Source organism: Canis aureus, chromosome 19 (genome assembly GCF_053574225.1).
Source record: "Canis aureus isolate CA01 chromosome 19, VMU_Caureus_v.1.0, whole genome shotgun sequence".
NCBI lineage: Eukaryota > Metazoa > Chordata > Mammalia > Carnivora > Canidae > Canis > Canis aureus.
Genome location: NC_135629.1, coordinates 13,850,819 through 13,875,900, shown reverse-complemented (window position 1 = coordinate 13,875,900; position 25,082 = coordinate 13,850,819). Strand labels below are relative to the sequence as shown.

The 25,082-nt window shown below is 44.6% G+C and overlaps 1 protein-coding gene across 13 annotated transcripts in view; it reads left to right on the top strand.

Moving 5' to 3' along the window:
- Window positions 1-25,082, top strand: part of ITPR1 (inositol 1,4,5-trisphosphate receptor type 1) — a 319,171-nt gene that overhangs the window by 254,741 nt on the left and 39,348 nt on the right. For all 13 annotated transcript variants that reach the window (XM_077857995.1, XM_077857997.1, XM_077858001.1 and 10 more), the window contains 7 exons: window positions 1,392-1,502; window positions 3,181-3,276; window positions 5,743-5,865; window positions 6,831-6,935; window positions 9,714-9,906; window positions 16,318-16,440; window positions 21,920-22,095. In XM_077857995.1, coding sequence (XP_077714121.1) covers window positions 1,392-1,502; window positions 3,181-3,276; window positions 5,743-5,865; window positions 6,831-6,935; window positions 9,714-9,906; window positions 16,318-16,440; window positions 21,920-22,095 — 927 coding nt within the window. The remainder of the gene's footprint in view (window positions 1-1,391; window positions 1,503-3,180; window positions 3,277-5,742; window positions 5,866-6,830; window positions 6,936-9,713; window positions 9,907-16,317; window positions 16,441-21,919; window positions 22,096-25,082) is intronic.

Genomic DNA, 25,082 nt, shown 5'->3' with positions numbered 1-25,082 from the left:
AGCTATGGTGCTTTATCATGCTTCAGAACTGGCCTAATCAGAGACATTACCAGGCTTGTCCTTGGTATCCATGCATGGCATAGCATATCTTGGCTTGATTTTGTTTGATTGTCCAAATTTGAGTAACTTGACTAGGGGTAGATAATAAAGTTGGAGTTAAATTAAAGACCAGAAGGCTGGGCTCTATTTTAAATGCTAGGAAAAGGTTTAAACCTAGCTAGAGAGAGAAACCTCGTTACCCACAAGACAGCTTGAACAATATGAGGAAACGTTCAGTTGAGATTTTTAACACCACAGACATTTAGAGAAAAGAAAGCCCCATCAGTCCTGATGTTGGCCTCTCAAGAAGTAGATTTTTAGAGGGGAACTCAATCATATCTTCAGTAGAATGTCTATTGCTTATCTGTGACTTGTTGCAGACTTTGTGAGTTTTTGCATTAGTACTAGTGATGATTATGATTTTTAACTCTAATTTTGGCTTCATCCTGGCTGAAGGGGATAGACTAAGTCTGAAATTGCCAGTTCTAAATCCATTTGAATAGTGAAGGTGTGATACACTGTGTTACTTGGGGAGCAAGGCCAGGACCTTCACTCAGGGGAGAAGAGTGGCTGACAAAAGGGACAACTCATTGTGTATCAAACACCTGGTCATAGTTGGCTATAAATATGAGGTTAGCATGTGTTGGATCCACTTTCCTTACTTGGTTCGCTGATGAGACAGATGGTGTAGTCAAAGTTAAAATGAAAAGGAACAAGAAAAATTACAACAGACTTGGGGGAGAAGGTTTTATCTAACATGTAAGTGAATTTCCTTATAACCTCAAGTTTGCTTTTCTGCCAAACAGAGGTCTGTTAAAAGGAACATATTGGAGTAGATTCTGCTGCAAATGGGGACCCTTACCTGGGGGAAGATGATTAATTTGAGTATTGTGTGAATTAAACAGGAAACGTGTTTTCCAGGCTTAGGCCTTAAGCGAGAATATGAAGTATGAAGACCAAGTGCTATAGAGAGAATGGAACACACCTTTAAAGGGGAAAACAGGGCTCAGAACCCAGAATCAGTCACACACCGTATTTTCCCTTAAGAACAAAAGCCAGCCTTACTGCACTATTTGGATTAGACACGAGCAATTTATCAGTTACAGTGCATGGGGACTTTCCTGCTGTTTACTGTTAATTCTGAAACTAGCGATTTTCATCTGTCTTTTATTTTTACCACTTTCTCACGGAAAATTTGCAGCTCTCCCCTTGAGACATTACTGGGAGTGGCAAGAATTGTGTTGAAATAGCAGTTCAGCCTGTTGGCTTTTGACATCTGATTTATGACCAGCATTTGTGTAAATGTCTGTGTGTGTGTGTGTGTGTGTGTGTGTGTGTGTGTGTTTCCTCAGAACTGCATAGCCACCCATGAATCCAATGGCATTGACATCATCACAGCTCTGATCCTCAATGACATCAATCCTTTGGGAAAGAAGAGGATGGACCTTGTGTTAGAACTGAAGGCAAGTAGGAATTGAAAGCAAAAGACAGTAGCATGTGAAAATAGTCACTTTTGTGTTTTGCTTCCACACGTGAGACGATCAATGTTGCAAAACTAAATACAGGCAGTTCTTTGAGACTAAATGAATGATCCATGTTGTAGGTTCTGACTAAAATGCAAAAATTCAGTCTTCCCCTGCAAATAAGCGTCTTAGGACGGGATACCACCTCCAATATTGATTTCTTAAGCATATCCCCAAAGAAGAAAACCCTCATTTGCATTTAGAGGTTCCAAAGATTATTTAATAGTCCAAAGACCTCTCGGTGTCCAGAGTGTATTTCAAAATGTGTTAGCCTCACTGAGCTATTTCCTTTTAAACCATTCCCATGTTGGGGCATGTTGAGATCTGTCCTCTGTCTTACACCGGTACCCAGCAGTAAGCACTTTGTCACTGTCACAGAACTGCCTATAACTGCAGGGTTTAGCTGAAAAGCTGATCTGTGTCGATTGCATAAACAGTGTCATGGGAAAGAAAGGTCATTAAGGGAAGGTGTTAACACAAAAGTCCACAAGAATTGCACCATTATTTTTATTTTTCCTTTAGTATTTATAACTAAGAGTCCAAATTGATAGCTAATTTGACTTGGATGTGTGATTTAAATGGATTTCTTTGTGAGTCTACTATTTTTAATTCCTTTGACCACATGTGTTGTAGAATTGACTTGAACATCATTCAAGCTCATGCACCTGGCTCCCATTTATCAGAATGTATATGATGAGAGCCTGAAATGAACAGAATTTTATGGGCTATTGATCACCCTTGCAGTGACTTTTTCAACTAAACAATCTGTGGATTGCGATAGAGATCTGTGTGCTCTGAAAAGCCACCATTTGATACCACAGCATCCTGACTGAATGCCTCTGACCTGTACTTGGGAAGGAAAAAAAATACTGCCCCCTCTTATGCAAAATAGCAGGAACTTTCCAATCCTATACACAAAGCAGCATACAGGTTATCCTAGGCCCAGGATCTAAAATGAGGTCAAGCCAAGAAGTGCAGGTTATGGGCACGTGAAAACTTTGAATGTAATGGGAAATTTGGATTTGGCATGCATACAGTGCTCTTTTGGGTCACTTTTGTTAACTGGTATCAGCTATACTCTCATTATAATATTAGGGGTTATGAGAGCTGATTGTAATACTTTAAGAACAGTACTGTTTAAAAAAAAAAAAAAAAAAAAGAACAGTACTGTTTTAATTGCCTGCCTTCTCTGCCCCACAAGGCTGAATAACAAGGTTTAAAGCCACACCTGCCCCGAAGGCATCATGGGTCCATGTAGCGGTCCTTCCTGACCGTTGTCATCATAAGGTTGCCAATACACCCACAAGCACCCATGTTTAAGTTCCCAATTTCCATTAGGATTTGTGTCAACTAACATTAGGGAGAGCAATGCCCAAATGATTATGCTCTTCCGTGACCCAAAGCAGATTCTGCAGTTACGGTTTTGGGGTCTGCAGTGGCACATTCCCTGTCGCGTGCAGCTGAGTTTTGCCGTACCGGACCCGTGGCTCTGCCATAGGATGAAACGTCTGTCTATCCAGCCAGGATGCAGCACTCACCGCAACTGGGCACACACAGTCAGGCCAGCCACCCCAAGCTGCTCCGCTCCATTTTCTCCTCCCTTTGTTTGTCCAATTAGAACAACGCTTCCAAGTTGCTGCTGGCCATCATGGAGAGCAGGCACGACAGCGAGAACGCAGAGAGGATACTTTACAACATGCGGCCGAAGGAACTGGTGAGTAGATGGCCGATGGCCTGGCCGTGACACCAAGCAGAGGCAGAGCAGTATTTGTGGCAGAAAGAGAATCCGTTTCCTTGAGTTTTCTTAAAGATGCCAAAGATTAGAAATCTAAGGAGAGCACACACAGCCCCATTCGGCCGCCGCCCGCCCTCACCTCCTCCTTACCCCTCTTGAGAGCCAGGGCGGCGAGTGCACTGGAGGCCTAGCAACCTGGAGTTCAGGTCCACAGCTCTCCCTTTCTGCCAGGTCACCTTGGGCGGGCACCTGACCGCTCTGAGCTACTGTTGTCTCATCCCTAAAAAGATGATAATATCATGTTGGCCGGAGGGTGATTCTGAAGACTAAACGAGGACTAGGAATCAGGCCCCTGACATAGCACCCGGCACACCATCCGCCCTCCTCCACCCCCGTGAACTGTAGAGCTCCTTTCTCCTCCTTTTCCTCATTGGCTACTGCTCTAAAGAATCCCCATCTCTTCCGGGGGCCAATAGTCTGGGCAACAGAAGGGTTTTCCTTGGGTGCCAATGTTTGGGTTTTGTTTTTTCTTAAAAAACAAATTTTGTTTATTTTTGAAAGGTGATGTTCACAATGGGCTGTGATTTCCAGGGTGAGGGTTAGTGCTGCAACCTGGCAGCTCTCGGAGACAGTGAAATGAGCTGAGGACAGAACTCTGTTTGGACTTTTTCCCACACAAACTGTAACTGACAGAAGTAAATGAGAACACTAAAACTTTTCTGTCGCCTGGTGACCTGTGTGCACTGGGGGCTGGGCTAAAGTCCCTTCATGTATCCCTTGAAATAAAGTTAACAGTGAGCCCAGCTCTTTGATCTCTGAGGTCAGGAATGAGTTCTCAGCCTGAGATGGACACCATCTCTGAGTTTATATAATAGCTTATGTAACTGAGGGGTTGGTGGGGGCGCTCAAGGCATCCCTCATGAGTAGAGACAGAATGACTTCACAGAGACCTCATTCCAACTCTCATGGACCAACAACATGCCCCCATCTTGGTGGGGGGGGGTGGGTGGGTAATGTGAACACCCAGGGCTGTGGTGCCACAGGCTTCTGGGTGGCCCCCTTGTGGTTGGAGAACATCATTCCCAGCTCACAGGAAGAGTCAAAGGCTTCCTGGAACAAATACGGTTCTAAGAATCCACATAGAAGAGAAACTCTAATGTCTAGGACACACCTGCATATATGTGCATGCACATGCATGTGTGCGCACATCTATATTCTTGCCCCCACATCCCGTGCAACATGTCTATTCATTTTGGTATTAGAACTAACAGGAAATCCAGCTCAGAGAGCGAGCCTCTCAAGGGTCTTTTCTCTAAAATTATTTCAGGGCCTGACCTGATGTGAGTATAGAAATGTGTGACCCTCCGCATGCTTGCTCTGAGATAATGAAAAATAGAGAATGGCCTTCTGGCAATGCAGGAGGCTGAGATGCCTTCTGAATCATCAAAGAAAGTGATTAATTTCCACTTCAACTTAGGGGTTAAAGGCATTTTTGTTCTTATTCTTTGAATGATTAAATCTTAAATGATTTGTTCATGTGATAAATATTGGCTGGCCCTACTTTGTCCAAGGCAATGTGCTGGGCACTGGGGAAGTATTGAGAGAGGAGCAGCAGATCCAGCTCCCGGGCACTGTGAGTAGGGCACTCAGGTAGGTGGGAACAATGAGACTGCTACAGAAATGCACTAGGAGGTGTGCTCGCAGCATGAAACAAGCAGCACGTATGGGTCCTCGGTAGCGGATTCAAGATCAAATCTCAGCTCACTAGCCATGTGATTTTAGGAGTGCCTCTTCACTTCTCTGAGTCTGTTTCCTCATCCAAAATAAATGGGAATCTTTGACACTTCATAAAATGCTGAGGAACATTAAATTTCCCCCCAAAAATGTTGAAATTCTAAACACAGTACTTGGCACATGGGACAACCCCAGTAGATGTTATTTGTTAGTGACTTTATTTTTACATGGAGTAGGGACAGAGGAATGTGGATAGAGAAGAATGTGAAATCAGAGATTATAGTCTGACCAGCTATTCCTCAAGGCTAGTGGATTTCTTACTAGGTTTTCCTGAGATGGCAAAGGTTGGGGGTTGGGGAGAGAAGGCAAGAGGAAATGCACAGATAGGAAAGGTCTGGCTTCTAGTCTACATTTGTGTCATATTTTATTGTTTCAAGGGATGTTGATAACCATTGTCCCCTTGGTCGGCTATAGAAGAGCTCTTGGTCCAGCTACAGCAAATGCATTCCATTTCTCGCTTTGGGGGAAGGTGATTGGTAGTGACTGCCCGTGGCAGTATTGAGAAGGATTCTAAGGCTGGATCCAAACCTGACAGGAAAGAATGCTGAGCTTCCTGAACACTGTCTGCCCCAGAAGGGGAGACTATAGATGCCAGTCCTTTGTGGGACTTCCTTGAAACAGGAGCTTTATTCGTTTGACCATTCTTCACAGGTGGAAGTGATCAAGAAAGCCTACATGCAAGGTGAAGTGGAATTTGAGGATGGAGAGAACGGTGAGGACGGAGCTGCCTCCCCCAGGAACGTGGGGCACAATATCTACATATTAGCTCATCAGGTATGACCTCTCTCTAGGTCCCAGAGCCAGATGGCTCTGGCCTTCAGTGCCAGAGTTCCAAGGTGAACGTGTGCTTCGACTTGCTTTTCCTTTAAGGTTTTAACTTAGGGCTGTTTGTATTCATGATAATGTGGCTCACAGGTCCTAGTGGCAATCCGATGCAGTGTACCGAGTTCCAGGACTCCTGTTTTCCCATGGAAGGGTCATGGCCCTGGAAATCCCCACGTTTCTTAAAAGCCTCCACGCTGAGCCTTGACACTTTGGTGGTTTATGGCTGTGTTTGGAGAAGGTTGAAAGGCGTCTTAGGCTTTTCATAAATATTGATGAGTCTCTTAAAGAAACCTCGGCCGCCTTGCCTATCACACTTAGAAATCTTTGGGAACGAACTTGTCGTTATGACTTCTTTTTGTTTGCTTTTTGGGGGAGGGGAGTATCCCACCCTGGCACCAAAATGCTGTTTCATAACTCTCTTCCCAAGTGGCTGGGCTTTTGAAGATACTTTCTTTTTCTGAGCCTTGAGCTTGCTGACATGTGTGGGCAGCTTGTACCTCTGCGCCAGGCTTGTGTTTCCTGTCCCTTTCACCTTGTTCAGTTGCAGGAATGAGGGATAAAGCACCCATGGTATGGGCCAGGAGGTTGGCCTGCCCTGCTACATACAGCATGCTGGCAGAAGAATAGAAAACAGGCTCCTGCCCCTCATCTCTTCCGTTATCTGTGGCTGGCCACTGAGAGGGTTTCAGAACATTCTGAGTGGAGACTCCATGTGGCTGTACAGAAAACCCCATGTCCCTCATAGCCACTGTGCCAAGCACACCTTGACGGGATGCAGCAAGCCTCTGGCCACCCCTGCTCCTCTGCCTGCCGCTCGTTATGATGCTTTCTCTATACCCCAGCTTGGAAAATAGCGCATGTGTGCCTGCTGCGATGAGACAGTGACTCCCCTGTTTTCCGTATGTGTGTTCTAGTTGGCTCGGCATAACAAAGAACTTCAGACCATGTTGAAACCTGGTGGCCAAGTGGATGGAGATGAAGCTCTGGAATTTTATGCCAAGCACACGGCCCAGATAGAGGTAAAAGCAGCGGGAGCTCAGGGTGAGGGCCTGCAGTGGGCTCTGCGCTGTCCTGGGGCTGACATACAGTCATCCGTGTGAGCAACAGTTGTTGGTCATGAATGCTGACGAGGCTGTGAGGATAAGTAGAAGGTATTATAGGAAAGTCCAGCAGAGGGACCTGCTGGAGACTGTGGCAGTCAGAAAAGCGTGTTCTAAGGAATGATGTCCAAGCACAGACTTTAGGAAGATTCAGAATGAAACAGGCAGAGCCTAGAGGGAAGAGCTTTGCAGACCTGGGGAATGACAAGTGGAGGCCCTGAGGAAGGAGGCGCTAGGTGAGGGTGAGGAGCTGAAACTTAGTGAGCCACATGGGCAGCCCCCCGGATCCTGCAGAATCCTGTCCACCATCCTTGCAAGAAGTCTGCATTTACTAGAAGAGCCGTGTGGAAGAGAAAGCATACATAGAGGAGTGGTGCAATCGGATCTGCATTAAACACACATACACAGAACATAACTTATTGATCCTCTGTAGCCTAAAAGGGCCATCTCCCATTTAGCGAATGGCGAAATGCTGAAATAAGTCTCAGAGAGGTTTTGTCATTTTCCCGGCTCTCAGCGGCAGAGCTGGAATCGTACGTAATCCAGCGCTGGCTGACCCCAGAGCCTTTGAGTGCATTTTGTTACCTGTGTTGAACACGGACTTCTGTCTCCAGGCTCTAGGCAGTGAAGGATGGCGTGCTTTGTTTAGCTAAGGACAGAGTACACAAACTCAGTATCAGTGTTGGAACAAAGATTTTGAAGGGCTAACAGACTCCTTTGGGCCGCATGAATTGTTCAGGATGGAGACTTTAAGAATATATTCTTACCTGATAACTCAGGCGTCTGGGCTGTCCTAATAAAATGCATCATTTAACTGATGAGTTGACCATGACAGTGCATGTGGGCAAATACCCCTGATATATTGTTAATGATGAGAAGCTTGATGGTAAGGCCAGCTCTGTTTTACGGGGCTCTTAAAAGACAAACTTTAGGTGTTTGCAATATAGGATGTCAGAGCTCTTCACTCACTGGAGAGAAGACTGAAGCTTGATCAGGTTAAGAATTGTGTGAACAAGGTCACTCAGCCTTTTAAAGGTGGGGAAGGAGTGGAATGTGTTCTCCTGACTCCCAGTTGTGAGTCTCCTGAAAAGTAGATGTGGGCAGATATTAAATGACGGAGAGAAATGGCCAGGCCTGGTGTCTCTAGCTCTCAAATCCTGCCTTTAGCTAGCTGCCCATTTCTTCCACTCTCCTGAAGGAGTTACCTGTGCAAAGCCAGGGAATACCCAGTTACTCCCTGGGGCTTCCTATAGAGTCTCTTCGCTTTCGGAAGTTAGGCTGGGTAAGCCGGGAGTCTGGGACTCCGTTCTTGCCCGGAAGCCTCCTTTCCCCCTGGATTTCAGAAACACTTCTCACATCATGTTCTTTCAGCTTAGGGAGATCCAGGACCCACCTGGCTGTGCAAAGCAGGCAGGCTCTTAATAGCAGGAGACTGTGGAATGGGTCCCTGGGCCTGTCTGTACAGCAGTGTCACCTAGGGGGAGCTGGTTCATGTGCAGGTTCCAGTTTCCAACCCGCCATACCATAATTCCAGTTAAATGAGGTTCACGGAAGGACTGAATCAGTATGACAGTAAAGCTTCCTGCAACCTGATGTCCAGCTAGATTGGGGAACCACTGGTCTAAAGACGATGTCTCCCAGAACTTATAGGGCTAGGGCTAGGGCTAGGGGAACCTGTCACACATCTGAGATAGCTTCCCACTACAACTTGACCTGAGTCACCTTTCTTGCTGTTTCAGGGAACAAACCGTTGAAAGAATGAGAACCAGATCTTGTAGAGGGCGTAGGCCCTGGGCCTCACCTGACTTCTCCAGACTCTGGGGAGGAAGAATAGAGAGAGGTCATGACCCTGTTGTACTACAACCCATACCTCTTTTGAAATCCCTAACCCCCAGGGTGGTGACTAAGTACAGTGTCCTAGAACTTGAACAGTGCTGCCCAGACTGCCTCCTCTCCGGAGATTGAGCCACTCTAGAAGGGCACAGAGAAAACCTGTGAGGAGTCCACTCTGGGGCCCCACAGCACTGCTTCAAAGAGCACTGGACACTACACCAGTGTTAAACAGCCATACTAGTTCATGCACTGTACGTTTTAGATGCTGTGACAAGAGGAGGACAATGCAATAGATAAACCAAAGGCCTCTTTTTAAAATTCCTATATAGGAAAAAACAACAACAATGAGTTCAGCTATCAGAAAAGTTTAGGTGATGTTTGTACCACAGGCCGCTGCTGCACCATCCAGTATGGTGGTCATAAGCCATGTGTGGCTTTTAAATTAAAATTAAATATTCCATGGGTCACTTGCACTAGCCACGTGGGGCAATTGCTCAGATGTAGGGCCAGTCTGTCATTATGGAAAGTTCTGTCAGACAGCCCTAGTCAAGAGCCTCATCTGGATATGTGCACAAAACACAGTGTAAATCGTTCAAGACAAAAGTTAGTCACAGTGAAAACAATGGATCTCAGGCTAAAAAAACAAAACAACCAACTCTTAGAGACTTGCCCAAACTGTTTTGTTTTGTTTTTAAATAAATCTAAGAGACATAGCCCAGTCTGGGGGTTAGAAGATCTGAGAAGACTCAAGAACAGGTTTGTATTACAGTCACCCGTGAATGCTGAGCCTATGACCTTAGCAGAGATCCTTAGTGAGAGAGTTTTGGAAATGGCTGCTTCAGCTCCTTCATTTTCTCACCCTAGATTGTCAGGTTAGACCGAACCATGGAACAGATTGTGTTTCCTGTGCCCAGCATATGTGAGTTCCTAACCAAGGAGTCGAAGCTGCGAATATACTACACTACTGAGAGGGATGAGCAAGGCAGCAAGATCAATGACTTCTTCCTGCGGTCCGAGGACCTCTTCAATGAAATGAACTGGCAGAAGAAACTGAGAGGTAGGTCAGCGATGCGCCCACAGCGCTGCAGGGCCCACCGCCCCGGGGTCTCCCAAGGGTGGGTGCCACGGCGGAGGGCGAGTCTCCAAGCAGGAGCAGAGCCAGTCTAATGGATGGATGGTACTTTCTGCCTCTGAGCGCTGGGAAGGGAAGACCTAGACACCTTTGTAGCTGGTAAGCGGGCTCTAGCCTCAGGGAGACACCTCCCCAGGAAAGCCTGTCTTCGTGCCCCATGGCTTTGGATTGGATTGCAGAGCCCTAGAGAAGACTCCTGGGACGTCCTTTTTTTGCTATCTTGATGTAGAAAATAAAAGGAAGAGAGAAAAAGCCAGGCTCACAGGTTGGTGCACTTGAGCAGGAAATTGAGCCAGCTTGACTGCTCATTTACTAGCTCACCTGCTCTGAAGACACTGGTCTCCCTTTTATATATAGGGTAGCTCGGGTTTTAGACTCTAGTATCATTTTACAGGCAGTGGAATCATTTGCCATGTAAGACACATCGTTGTTCACCAGCGAGTCCCATTGCGATGCCTGGCCGTCGGGTTGAAATTACTCGTCTATAACGCTTTTATAGGGCTGTCCCAGAAGACTTCTCAGCTCCTGGTTTTCATTAGGATTTTAATGAGATCCTTCAGTACTGACAGTACACGCCACACCAACTGTTGTGACCAACTTAGGAGCATGCTTTATTTCTGTCTGTAAGTCGGGAGCCAGGTTTTTTCTTTGAAACCCTGGATTCCAGCTACAGTGGTGATCTTTTGGGCTCTCTTTGCAGGGCAGGGCTGCGGGAGGGGAAGCTGTGCTGGAGATCCCTTTCTGGGAGCTTCTGTGCTCTCCCTGCCTCCCACCAACCCCGAGGCAGAACGGACCAGCCTTCTTCACTGCATGCTTCTTCCACGTCACCACTTTTTTTCCCCTACCTCCCTGCACCCCTAGGTTTGGCTCATGGCAAAGTGGGTTGTGCATGCACATTGGCCAGGGCCCTGTGCTCACCACCCCACCCCCCACCCCACAACATTCTTGCTCATCTCTGAGGGCTACCTCATCATCCAGCGCTTTAAAACATTAGATGTAAAAAAAATAAAAATATTATATTAGTTGTTTCGGGGCGGGGGGGGGGGTGGCTGGCTGCCTGAGCAGGTACAGCATATGAGTCATGATCTCAGAGTTGTGAGTTCAGGCACCATGTTGACCATACAAATTACTTAAAACTAAAATTGTGACAAGAAAAAGAAAATGTTTCTGGGGCCAAAACCCGTTCCTCACCTAGCCAGGTGTCCGACAGAGGGGCCAGGAGGCCTTTAGCAGAACAGCTGCATGTCCTCCGTGATAGGGATCCTGGAAGATTTGGGGTGTGCTTCTAGCTGATACCAGGGTGTCCTGTGGCCTACTGAGGACTCCATGCAGGCTCCTCTAGCTCAAGTGTTGTGAGTAGCCTGGAACAGCTGCATAGTACAATGCTTGGGTGAACAGATAAGTAAAAAATATACCAAAATAAGGTAGACATAGACCCCATTCAGTTTGTACTCATATTTTCAGCTGTTACGTTTGCTGGGCTTGTCTGTGATTCCAGCTTCAAGGGTTAACCCTGAATTCACGTATCCAGACCTCCACCATAGTTACTAAAACTGTGACTTCACTCTTGTCAGTGTATGGGTCTACTAAGACCGCTCAGATATATATTCATTCTCACAATTCTGAGAGCCTATTTTTTTTTTTTTCTGAGAGCCTATTAAAAAAATATATAAACGTTGTATAGGCCCCCCAACAGGCTTACGAACTGACAGAGGGAGTTTCTCCTCTTCTGGTGAGGTGAGATAGCTTATCGTCTCTCTTACTGAGGCGCTGTCTTCAGCCAGGCACAATGGGAAGACCTCAGCCCCAAGAAATGGGGGGATCTCACTCCCGTTCCACCTCTGCCACCCACTGACTGTGTGACCCTGAGCAGATGACTTCACTGTTCCCAGACCCTTCCTTACCTGGAAAGTGGGGGATTAAGATGGGTGGATTGTGGAGTAGCCATGTCATCATTCCAAGATTTGTGTTGCATTGCAGCTAATACCTTCGCTTATTTAGTCCACCTTTGTTTCAGAAACAGTTTTCGTTTCAGTAAAGCGTAAACGCAGCTATAGTTGTCAACTGAAAGATTTTAATTGGCTTCAAAGCTATCTGCTGGTAAGAGAGAAATTGAAAACAGTAACTGAATTAAACATGATATGCATATGGGAGGAGAAATGTACTCATTAGAAGTGCAATTAAAATGAAATATGTTTTCCCCTCTAAGTAGCTTATTTCTCTTCTAATAAATGCGCAGGGGGGAAAAACTCTGCTTTATTCATGAAAGTGCCTTCCCCTTTCCTGAAAGCATCTTAGAATCACCTGCACTTTGGTGCCTCTATAGCCAGGCCTCAGATAGAAAGTCAAGTCTGAGAGTGATGTCACTTAGTGATTGCTTCTGCAGGTGCTAAGATACTCAGTTCCTCTGCTCTCCTGAAGCCCCCTTCCTTCCCTGCGCCTCACAGAACATGCACATTAAAAAAAATACAAACACATACACATGCACACATGCACACCCCCTCCATGCACTCACATCCTCCCTCACCTGTGCCTCCCTGACCCCTTGTCCTCAATTTCCCAGCCCCAATGAAGTGAAAACTCTGGGCCAAGAAAACGGGAATATAGTGAAAGAGGAAATTGAGGCAGAGTTGCATATGCTGACATTTTCCTGCTTGGGATTTTCCCTCATGGTTATCACACCCGTCCAAATAGAGCTCCCCAGCTCTATTCTGTTTTTTATATACACAGAGTCCAGGTCCCCCGGCAAGGCCCAGTTCCCTCAGAAGAACAGACACAGAGGCTAGGAAAGAGGGTTACCAAGCGATGCCCTGGTGTAGTTCATTAGGCTGACCTAACTCCCTGGGGTCATGGCACCCTATCTTCTGGCTGTGATGTAGCCAGTATATCAATCCAGCCAACTTGTACCCCTAATAGTAGAAGACATGCTACAAATAGTACAGTGGGGGATTCAACATCTGGAAGCTATGATTCCATCCTGTGTGAACCTACCATCTGATGGGGGCCGACAACACAGACATATTTTTAAGTGGTTGTAATTGAGGCAACTGACAAGGAGCAGGGCCGTAATCAAGCAGTAACACATTGTGGAAATGTGGGAAAGGCAGGCTTCTGAGGAAAGGTGGGATCTGAGCAACATCTGGAAGGATAGATAGGATTTGGATAAACACAGGCCTAAGAGTTAGGGGACAGGGAAGGTGTATTATTTCCCACTGCTACTCTAACAAGTTACCGCAGACTTGGAAGGCTTAGGGCAACGTACATCTACTACCTCAGAGCTCCAGAGGTCAGAACTATACAAAGGCTCTCACTGGGCTACAGTCAGGGCGTCAGCAGGATACCTTCTAGAGGCTCTAGCTTTGTTGTCTAGCTTCTAGGGGCTTCCTGCATTCATTGGCTCTGAGCTTCTTCCTCCATCTGCAAAGCCAGCCGTGACCAGGAGAGCCTTTCTCACGCTGCATGACTCTGCCTCTGACTGTCCCACACCCTTCTTTCACTTTTAAGGGTGTTTGTGATTATGTTGGGCCTGCTGGGCAATTCAAGATAACTTCCCCATTTCCAGATCCTTAACTGTATCACATCTGTGAAGTCCCTTTGCCTACAAAAGGTAACATATTCATTGATTCCGAAAATTAGGATGTGGATGTCTTAGTGGTGGTGGTGGTTGGGCGGGGGGGGGGGGGAATTACTATTTTCCCACCATGCAGAGTATGTAAGTTGCATTATCTTGCTGTATAACAAATGACCTCAAAACTTAGTGGCTTCAAACAGTAATTATTTATGTCCTCACAGTTTCTCAAGGCCTGGAGTTTGGGAGTGCCTTAGCTGGGTTTTTCTGACTCAGGGTTTTTCATGAGGCTGCTGTCAAGTTGGCAGCTAGGGCCGCCTCACCTGAAGGCTGAGTAGACCCTGAGGATCCACTTCTCTGCTCACTCACGGGGCTGCTGGTAGGAGGATTCACTTCTTCTCCACATGAACCTCTCCATAGAGCTGCTTGAGTTCCACACAGCATGGAGGGTGGATTCCTCATAGTAGATGACTGAAGAGAGGGCGAGTATGCACGTGCAAGGAGGAAGATGCAGGGCCTTTTAGGACCAAGTGTCAGCACGCCATCGCTTCTGTATTCTCCTAGAAGCAGTGCTAAGTCCAGCCCACACAGGAGAAAGGATCTGAGCTGCATTCCTCAAAGAGGAGAGCATCAAAGTCTTCGTGGACATAAATTTAAATGGCCATGGGGACAGTGCACAGAGGCTGGAGGTGCAGCATGTGTTCAGGGAGCCACCCCGAGGCTGGGATGTAAAGGGGGGCCTATTTGGGCAAGGGATATGGGAGAAGAGTGTGGAGAGTTAGACGGGGACATGGGAAATAGAAGACACGTCAAGGTTGGTCTTTAAGTATTTTTTTTGCACCTGGATAGATACTCAGTTGATTTAAAGGACTGAATATTTGTCCATCATATTCAGAATGACACCACAATGTAAGTGTTTTAGCTTTATAAATGATTTATTTGCGACTGTATGCCATACTTGATGGCCATTTATCACAATTATATGAAAGCATTCTACAGTAGCTACTCTTACATACGATATTGAGAACCTCCTTGAAGAGAATTTTGGCTTCCATAGACCATTATTGAGCTTTCCCATTGCCTGTTTTTTTTTTTTCTCACCTCATATGAGCCTTTTATACTTACACTAATGTGGAGAAGGTATTATAAATTCCCATTTACCTACCACTCAGCTTCAATCATTATCAACCCTTTGCCACTCTTGCCACCTATCTCTTCTGGAGCTTCCATATCCAGATCAGAAATGGGCTTCAGTCCCAAAAGAAACACCAGTAGCTATTGTCTCCAGAGCACTTGATTTCTCATCTTAAATTTGTCTTGGCAATTAACTTTAAAAAAAAAAAAGTTAATTGTTACTGGAGGTTGACTGAATCCTGGTCAGCTCCTCTACTGATTGGTGATATGAGCCACTTACCTTTATCCTTGTCTGATCCCAGAGGATCACTGACCCAGGTGATGAGATCTCCTCCACAGCTTCCACCCCCTGCTGGGCCTCAGTTTCCCTCATTTATAAAACAAGAGATTTTAAATTAGATGGTGCTTGTAGCTCTAAAACTCTACTCTTTGGAAACATTTCCTGGTTCCAAGTGCAAACATGAAATGAGCAATTATTAAATTACCCAGGGCTCTGTTTAATTGTGGCATATCTTTATTTTGGAGAGAAGCTTTCAAAGATTTGGCTGCTGCTCTAGGCATCATTATAGAGCCATTGAATGTGTCATTGGCTGCTGTCCTAAAGTTAAATGATGACTTCATTGGGAAAGACAAACACACTATAGAGACCCACTCTCCCATACTCCATACTTCTTTGGAGGGAGATAATGTTGAATGAGATATCTTTTGGAAACTCTGCTTCTAGCATGGAGACTGAAATTATTGCTACCACATCTATTTTTGAGCATCATCCTAAGTCCAAGTCACCACTGGAGAAGAATTCAGGGGAAAAGGAAGCATCATCATGCATGGCATGGCCAGAGGCTTGTTGTTCTGACACTGAACATGCCCGGCCAGCATGGTATCGCCTCTAGGCAACTACAGAATAAGTGTCTCTCACCCCTTAGTGATGGCTTTGGTACCACATCTCTTCTGTACTTTAGCCTTTGGGAATGGAACTCTACTGCTGACTACCCAGTCAGCAACTCCCTCCCCTAGTTCCCCTGCCCCAGGCATGATCATCAAACTTAGGAAAATGGAAAATGGTTCAATGTCAGGAAAAGGATCATTGTCTGGCTTATAGGCACTGATGAATTAGTGGAGGATTTTGAGCAAAGGAGGATTGGAAATGGTAGCTCCCTGCTCCGGGGCCCTGCTGGGCCAATTCTGAATGCCATGTGTCCCTCCAACTGGAGCCCCACATTTCTAAAAGGCTGATTAAGTTCTTAGGCCTCTGTGGGCATCTCTGGTCTCAGAGCCCTGGAGGAACTGAGGATTCAGTGCATGAACTCTGGACAACCCCAAATTCCATAATTGGTAGTGTTGACTGGGGCATGCAGGGTTTTAGATGTTCCAGCTTTTCTCCTTTTCTTCTCTCCCTTGTCCCCAAATACATCTTCTGTTCCAGTAAGTACTCCAAACAGAAATAAACCAATCTGATGTCGTTATGAGCCTATGAGTCAACCTCAAAACAAATGATCATTTTTTTTTACTGTTATAAAAACTGGGAACAAAAGTGGGCTTGTGGGGCAGAGCGGGAGGAAGGGCTGAATGGGATTCCCAGATTTCTCACTTGTGGCTTTGAACCTTACATAGCCTGGTCTTTGTTTTCACAGCCCAGCCCGTTCTGTATTGGTGTGCCCGCAACATGTCTTTCTGGAGCAGCATTTCCTTTAACCTGGCTGTCCTGATGAATCTGCTTGTGGCGTTTTTCTACCCATTTAAAGGAGTCCGAGGAGGTACCCATATTATCAATTTCAAGGAAACTTTCAGAAGCAGCAGGAAGGTTATGACTTGCATCTTAAATATGATCCCTAGCAGTGTTGGTACAATATCATGGGATCCCACTTACCCATTTTCAGACAAGATGAGATTGTAGATTTCACCACAGATTTGGTTTTGAATCTCACTTAAAATAATGTAGATATTGTGTCCACATTTATCTACCAAGAAAGAAAGAGAAGAAGCTGTACACTCTGAAACCTGTAAGAAATGGTCTCCATGAGCCTCCTTATTTTATATATTGGGAAACTTTTTCTCTGAGAAGTTGAGGGATGTAGCCAAAGCTGCATAGCTTGTTAGTGGCAGAACTAACCCTAGAACATAGATATTTTGATGCTCCGTCCAGTAGATTATTTCCCCCATACCATACTTACAGAATTAATTTCAGAGTAAAGAATTTTTAAGATGTGTCTGGAATTTTTTTGGGTGGGAGGGCAAGGGGTTCAGGGAGGCAGGATTTGAACACCTGAAGGCTGCATCTCCTTGGGTATTTAATCTCTTAAGAGCCACATGCCATTACTCGTGCAATAAAACATGATGTCTGTGGTCTCTGTGGCTATCTCTGCCCCGCTCCCACTGTCGCCTTTCAGTCACCTGCCATGTGCTGTCTTCATATCTTGCTGAGGAAGAGGCAAACAACTCAGGGTTGGGGGGCTGGGAGCATCTTTCTGTTCGTTGCTCCTCCATCTGCCTGACAGTGTTCTAGAGTTACGTGCATTTATGGGGCTATGGGGGCCAGCAGTAGCCCCTCTGTTGTTACACATTCATAGCCCCTTTTCTGACACCCTGTATAGCCGTTTGCAGGGGGTGGATCTCCTCAGCTAAATTTTTCATCAGAGCTATTTGGCAAATCATCTCACATGTGTATGTTACAACCTACCAGTAGCCACCTTTTGTGAAATATATGGAATAAAGAGCCCAAAAGTAAGACACCAAACAGTGCAGGAGTCCCAGGCTTAGTTCTTGAGCCTAATAATGCAGATGTGTATATGTAATGAAACAGTGTGTCTAGATCTGATGATTTGTTTGGTGAAGATTAGGTATCCAACATACCCATTTGAGCAGTCAGCTTTTCCATTTGGTCTTCAGTTACACTGTAAGCTTCATTTGAGTGATTATTCCTCCCTCCCCACCCCAAGCAATACTTAAACATAAGGCTGGGGGTACGTTCCTCTTTAATGCCATGTTAGGAATCATAAGTCGCTGTGTTGAAGAGATTCTGCGGGCCCGTAGGACAGCAAGGTTTTCTCCAAGGGGGGCATGTGCCCAGTCAGGCTGCAGGTCAGCAGTGGTGTGAGTGGGAAGGGGTCAGTCGTGACACCAAGCCCAGCCTTCTTTCCATCTCATGGAAGCCATCATGCTCATCATAACCAGTTCTCCAATCATGACTTTGGATGTGTTTTCCTCTATCCCCCATTCCTTTAAAAATATTCAAAATCAGTTTTTATTATACACTTGGACCATTTTCTTCACTGGTCACTTGTGGCAACACTGAGGCCCATGTCTGAGGAAAGTTCATTAACAACTCCCCTCCCCTCATCCAGTAGAATACCTAGATTTACAAAGTCCCAACTCGGTGTCCAGACACAGCTCCCACTCATCCACCTCATGACTCTGGGCAGGCAACTTCAATTAGTTTTCCTTATCTGTTCTATTAAAAGGGGTGCTTAAGTTGACCCAGTAGTGGTAAGCCCTGATGTGGGCTTGGAAATTCCTGTGTATTTCAGGTAAAAATAATGGTTGACCCAGTCAGGATCTCTGGAGCATCCTATTTCCGGCCCAGACAAGCTCAAGACCCACTAATGAGATGCTTGTTAAAGGTCCTTCCAAGTCTACAGTGGTGGTTCTCAGTGTGACATCTACTCTGGCTGGTCTGGAGTAGTTCAGTCTCTTGTTCTGGCAGTGTGGTTTCTAGAATTTCATGTGGATGGACTAAATGGAAAGCATAATTAGATCTCCTAGGAGAGGACATTGATCTGACCTCAGGAAGCCTTTTCCATTATATGGTGACTGAGCTCACCCAGACACATCAATTCATTCTCAGGGGGATATATTTTTCCTCTTGTAAGACATGTTGGGTCCATTTTCTGTACTTACTAGTAACCATTTTCAGGAGGGAGGGCTGTATTAGCCCTGCCTTAAAATAAGATGTAATTGGTTACCTGAAAGTATTTCTTTGAGATCAGTATTTGTTCATATTGAACTCTAAAACCAGGATTTCCAAAATGTCCCTGTTGAATGTCCCCCTTCTTATGAGTGCTGATGTGGCTCTGTGGCACAGTAGGCCTGTGGCTGCCAAGAATAGTGGTGGCCTTAAAAGCTCCTTTTCAAAAGTATAATTTTCCCCCTTTATTTCAGAACTGATGAGTCACACAGCCTTCGAAAGCATGAAACCTGAGGACATTCAGATTTTTTTACTGAATTTGTATGCTTCTGTGATGATTACGGCAAATATAGTACTACTTTTTAAACGTTATTATTTTAGAAATTTTCAAATATACAAGTAATAACAGTTAATACACTGCCATGTATCTATTAGCCTAGCTTTAACAACTACCAACATTTTGTCAATCTTGTTTCATCTATTCTCCTACTGTATTTTCTGAAAGATTTTAAATAAGTCTAGACATCTTGTTGTTTTGCCCATAAATATTTCAGTGTGCATTGCTAACTTCTAAGAATATTTCAAAATATGTATAATTACCATAACATTACCATATCTAACAGAACTAACAGCAAATCATGTAATAACTTGTCCATATTCATGTTTCTCCAATTGTCTTAAAGATGTCTTTCTATAATTGGTTTTTTTAAAAATCTAGCATTATTTTTTTAACACTGCTTTTATAGTGGGGAGACAACAGGTTTTTATTTCAGCCCCTTCAGTACTTGGGTACACCCACTGTACTGGTCCCATTTATTATACTGAGATCTTGAGGCAGTTTAAGATGGTGATTAAATACTTAAGAAAATAAAAAGCAAGACACAGACTGGGAAAATGTTTATAAAACATATACCTGAATACATAAAGAACTCTTACAATTCAATAATAAAAAGACTACTCAATTAAAAGGGTGGGTGAATGATTTGACCAGCTATGTCACAAAAGAATGGCAAATACGCACATAAAAAGATATTCAACATAAGTAGTTACCAGAGTAATGTGACTGAAAACTACCATGGCATACCACTAGAAACCTACTAGAGTGGCTAAAATTGAAAATACCGAAAAAATTTTTAAATGAATAAATAATAAAAAAAAAGAAGACACTGACTATACCAAGTATTGGTGATGATGTAGAGCAAGTGCAACTCCCATGTCCTACTGAACAGTGGAGTCACTCTGGAAGACAGTATGATTGTATCTTAGAAAGTTAAACATATACTTAGGATTCAGAGATCTTATTTCCATGTATTTGTCTAAGGGAAATGAAAACATACACCCATTCCAAGGTTTGTACTTAAATGTCTGGTGCACAGAGCTGAGAGTTTGGACAGTGAGGCCAGTTTGGTGATTGAAGAAAGTGTCATTAAGCCCATTTTGGTCTGCCACCTCTTACTTGGTGAAAGCATGGATCTGTGAGAGCTCCACTTTGTCTTTCCAGGAACATTATTTACAATAAGTCAAAACTGGAAGGAACTCAAATATCCATTAATTGTTGAATGGATAAGTCAATTGTGGTATGTCTGTATTATGGAATATTACTCAGCAATAGAAAGGACAAAATTTTAGTACACAAAATAACCTGACTGAATTTTAAAAGCTTGCTCAGTGAAAGAATTAAAAAGACTATCTCCTAATATGATTATTTTTCCATTTTTAAGAAATTCTAGAAAGTACAAATCTCTAGTGATAGAAAGAGATCAGTGGTTGCCTCAGGGTGGAGACAGAGCAAGGCAGGAACTGCAAAGAGCACAGGAAACCTTTAAGAGCAATAGAAATGTTTATATCTTGATTGTGTTGGTGGTTTCATATAGTTATATGACTATATAAACTGCCAAAATTGATCACATTTTAAGCTGAGAATCAGCGGATTTTATGTTGTTATTTTTTTAAATTGGTGATTAAGGAACATCACCTTCAGAGGCATACAGACTCCAGTCCTTTGCCGTATCTCCTTAGGCGTGATATGTAATCCAAGACTTGGTTTCATCCAGAGTAAAATGAAGATAATCATAAGCTGATTGGGAGGATCACATAAATGATAATCAATGTAAAGGGCTTAATATGATATCTAACCACTGTTAAGTGCACAAGAAGTGACATATGCCTCAATCTCCACGCCTTCCTGAATTTCTGAAAAGCTTCTGCCTCTCTGTGCCCATTTCTAAACAGGCTTTCTTTTGAAGGATATCAAAAGGGAAGAAGTTAAGTGGTTGGGAGCAGGGCAACAGTTTCTAGAGAGAAAGTGTCTTGGCAGCGTGGACAAAATGAACTAGGGCAGCCAGCAGGCTCATGGAAGAGCTGTAACTCGCGAGTGTCTCTATCCTGGGTGGGGCCTCAATCCCAGCAGTTCTGGAGAAGTGAAACTCCTTTATATAAGTGGCCTTAATCATGTAGTGCTGCTTGTTTACATCTGAAGGAGACTCAAAATGTGACAGCATTTGAAATAGGGTTTTATTTTTTTTAATGAGTGTTTTACAGAACTATATTTTTAGCCATGTTGGCTCATGTTATATAACTAAGCCGTCTCGTGGGACACTCTAAATAGAACTTGAAATAGCAAGAGATGACAAAAACTGGTATAAGCTCTTTGACTACAAGGATAATCTAATTGTAGGATGATGTTAATGATACGGAAGTTGCCTTCCTCCTTCCCTTGAAGAAATCTGATTCAGGCAGGGGACCTGCAGTTTTCCTTTGCATACTTTTAATAGAAATTAGAAGTTGAGGCTTCCAGTTTGCCTTCCCGAAGAGTGAAATGTGATACACGTATGAGTTTTATTGATTGAACAGATTCATTTGATGAGTGCCTTACAGGGTTGCTGAGTGCTTCTCTCAGGGAATTTGGCTAGGGGGAACCTGGTCAGGAAGCAGTTAGGGTAGGGGTGGAGGGGAGAGAAAGACAGGTTAACTAAACAGAAAATAGTGTTCTCCATGGGATGGGTAGAGTGAGTACTGAGAACACAAGAGAGGGTGGCACCTGGCATAGTTTTCTGAAGAGGAAGGGGGTTGGGGAGGTCCCCTGGAAGAGTTGATGTCTCAGCTAAGAGCTAAGATGAATAGGAAAGGGAAAAGAATTTCCTAGGTAGTAGCAAGGCTTGGAGATAAGAAAACATGGATGTGTGACGGACTACGTCTGGTGCACAGAGCTGAGAGTTTGGACAGTGAGGCCAGTTTGGTGATTGAAGAAAGTGTCATTAAGCCCATTTTGGTCTGCCACCTCTTACTCGGTGAAAGCATGGATCTGTGAGAGCCCCACCTTGTCTTTCCAGGAACACTGGAGCCCCACTGGTCAGGACTGCTGTGGACAGCCATGCTCATCTCTCTGGCCATTGTCATCGCCCTCCCCAAGCCTCATGGCATCCGGGCCTTAATTGCCTCCACAATTCTTCGGTTGATATTTTCGGTTGGATTACAACCCACGTTGTTTCTTCTGGGAGCTTTCAATGTAAGTGTGAATGCCTTCATAGCCACGTTCTTGTCTACATGCAAACAGGAATGCCTTCCATTCTGGTTCCTGGAACCTTGGCCTGTGCTTTCAGTGCAGAAAATTGCTGTTCAGGTCAGCTGTTAAAATAGCAGAAGCAAGAGCTGTGTGGGTGGACATTTCCCTCTTAACCTTCTCACAGTACAGTGAACCTCTTAATCTATTATCCGGGCATCCACAGCCTCCTTTTTAGGGAATATCCCTCTCAGAAGGAAAGCAGGAAGAGGGAGAGTAGCGGAGATGTAAATTAGTTTTCCCAGTCAGGTCAGAGGTTTGCTGGGACCGGTGATTTTCACCAAACGGTCAAATGTTAATAGTATAAGTCAAATGATCAGATATACCTATAGCACACTCACTTCTGGTGAGGACCACACAGAGCCAGAAGGGGCAGGAGGAGTTGATGGGACAAAGATGGAGCAGGTAGAGAGGTGAGGAGAGAATCAAGGTTATTTCAAAGTCAGTGGTGACATCTGGAAGTGGTATTTCACTGTAGTTGAAGGACAGATGCCAGCTGCACCCATAAGGGGAATTCTTAGGAAGTACAGACAGCTGATACAGGACCATAGATTGGAGAGCTTTCCTGATGAAGCAGAAAGTTTGGACACTGTGGGGATCCAAAAACACTTTCCAGAGGTTTCTGCCCTGAGCATACAAGGAAGCTGAGGTCACTGTACAAAAATGGAAGTAATTTGCAAAATAAGGTTAATATAGTAATCCAGTGCAGCAATAAATGTCCCTAAGTGAGTATTCAGATGGCAAAGCCAGCAAGGACATTAAGGGAGAAGGGACCACTTCAAGCTGACAGGCTCCAGGGGAGGAGGCAGGGTTTCAGCTGTCTTAAAGAATGGCAAGGACCAGGCCAGAAAGCAGGGATTGAGAAGAGCATTTTCCTGTAGGCCCCACAGGCCAGAGCAGTGGGGAAAGCCCAGGATGCTCAAGAGACAGCCAGCAGTAGAGTTTCCCTGCACCATGGTTCAGGGACTGATGGGTAGGACCTGACCCCGAGACAGGTCACCAGGGCACTGCATTGTAGGAGAATGCCCTTGGGCTTCATTATCCAGGTCAACATGTTTCCACAGCATGCTCCAAGTTGGTAAATCTTAGGTGATAAAGAGGTTCAATGATCAAATCGTTGAGAAAAGGGGCTGGGTTAAACAAAATTAAGGGGTTTTTCCTGTAAGATTTCTGAGACTTTAATATGCTTGATAAGGGTTATGAATCTCCAAGAAAAGGAAACAGTGGATCTGTGTTTCCTAAACTTACTTGCCCACATTTTGTTTTAAGTATCACTTGGAATTAGTGTTGTAGAATATAGGTTGAGAAACTCTATTCCCAGTAGTGGGAAATGACTCAAGTTTTTTTGAGCAAAGAAATGGTATATACAAAGAAGTATTCTTGGAAAAATGCCCTCACGTAGTGGCATGTTATGTGGATTCAAGTGGGAGGGACTGGAAGCAGGATAACCATTTCTGACCCCTAGCAGAGCTTTCGACTAGGTGTGACAAGCCTGGGTCTTGGTTATAGTGTGGAAGAAAGAAGGAAGGTACAGATGTCAGTTGCAAGGGATAGAATAATGTGTGGTGGGCCTGGAGTCAGCGCCTCACACCTGAGAGCCATGTAGGGCCTTGCTCTGGGTGGGTCCTTTTCTCTGGTCAAGAACATATTACTGTCTTAATGGGGTGTTGAAGGAGGCAACCTCCACTCCAAATTTTCAGTCACAGATGACTAGGGAAAAAATAATGCCGCTAACTAAAGTGAAGTAGAGACCTAATTTTCAGGATGAAAATGCACTTAAATTATTGATTTATTAGGCTTGAGATGACAAGGCAAGCCCTTAATGTTAGCTGTGGCATTTGAAAACATATGACCAGAGTGACAAAGACTTATCAGTGTTACAGAAAGGAAGGTAGGTATCATTCAGTGATGTAGGTATCATTAAGAGGAGGCTACTTAAGAAGGAAATACATAATAAAAAAATGAAATGGAAAAACTTAGTATTTCAGAGGTTGTTGTCTTATGGGATGTCTAGTTTTTTTTGTTTCTCTGGGCTTCTATCATTCCACAATTATCTCTTCTTTAACATAAGTCAGCTGGGGTAAAGACCCAAATTAGACAATTAATTACCATTTATAGTAACAGCTAGATGGGGATAACTGAGATTACTGTAATAAATAACTAGAGTGCATGACAAAAGGGGAACATTCACATGGAGTCTATATGAGACAAAAGAGTGGTTATGAGACAGAGAAGGAACCTTGGGCATGCAAGAGCTGGTGAAGCGGGACAGGGTAGTACCTGGTAGCCAGGTGCAGGCAGAGTGGTGGGAAGGATGGGCTGGTGAGCCCTGTCATGTTGCAAGCTGGCATTAGGTGCTAAGGGTGCACAGACTGCCACATGTGCCCTGGCCAAGTCCTTTGTGGACTAGGGGAGAGCTGCTACCGTGGAGAGGTGGGACTGGAAGCCAGATGTTAGACTCATTAAACAGGGTCAGTAGGAGGTGGGGACACCAAGCCAAGACCGTGAATACATAATTGCTGCGAAGCAGTGGAGGAAACTAGAACAGAAGTTGTTTAAAGAGATGAGTGGATTCAAGTAAAGCGAATTGCTCTGTTGAGGCAGTAAGAGCCGAGGCATAGGAAATGATCCTGGAAAGATAACCAGAGCACGGTCTCTTTTTTTTTTTTTTTTGTGTGTGTGTGTGTGTGTGTGTGTGTGTGTGTGTGTGTGTGTGTGTGTGGTTTGTTTTCCTGAAACCCCATCAACACAGATCATCCAGAGTTAGTAGTACTTTCTCACCCAATGGAAGATCCTATACTAATGATGGGTAGAGCATTAGGACAAAAAGACTGGTGGATTGAATGTTTATCCTGTCTGAGAAAGCCTAACGTTCTCTGTGGGTGTTGGCTTCCTCACTTATCTGATTGCAGAGAAGCTCACTTACACTGACC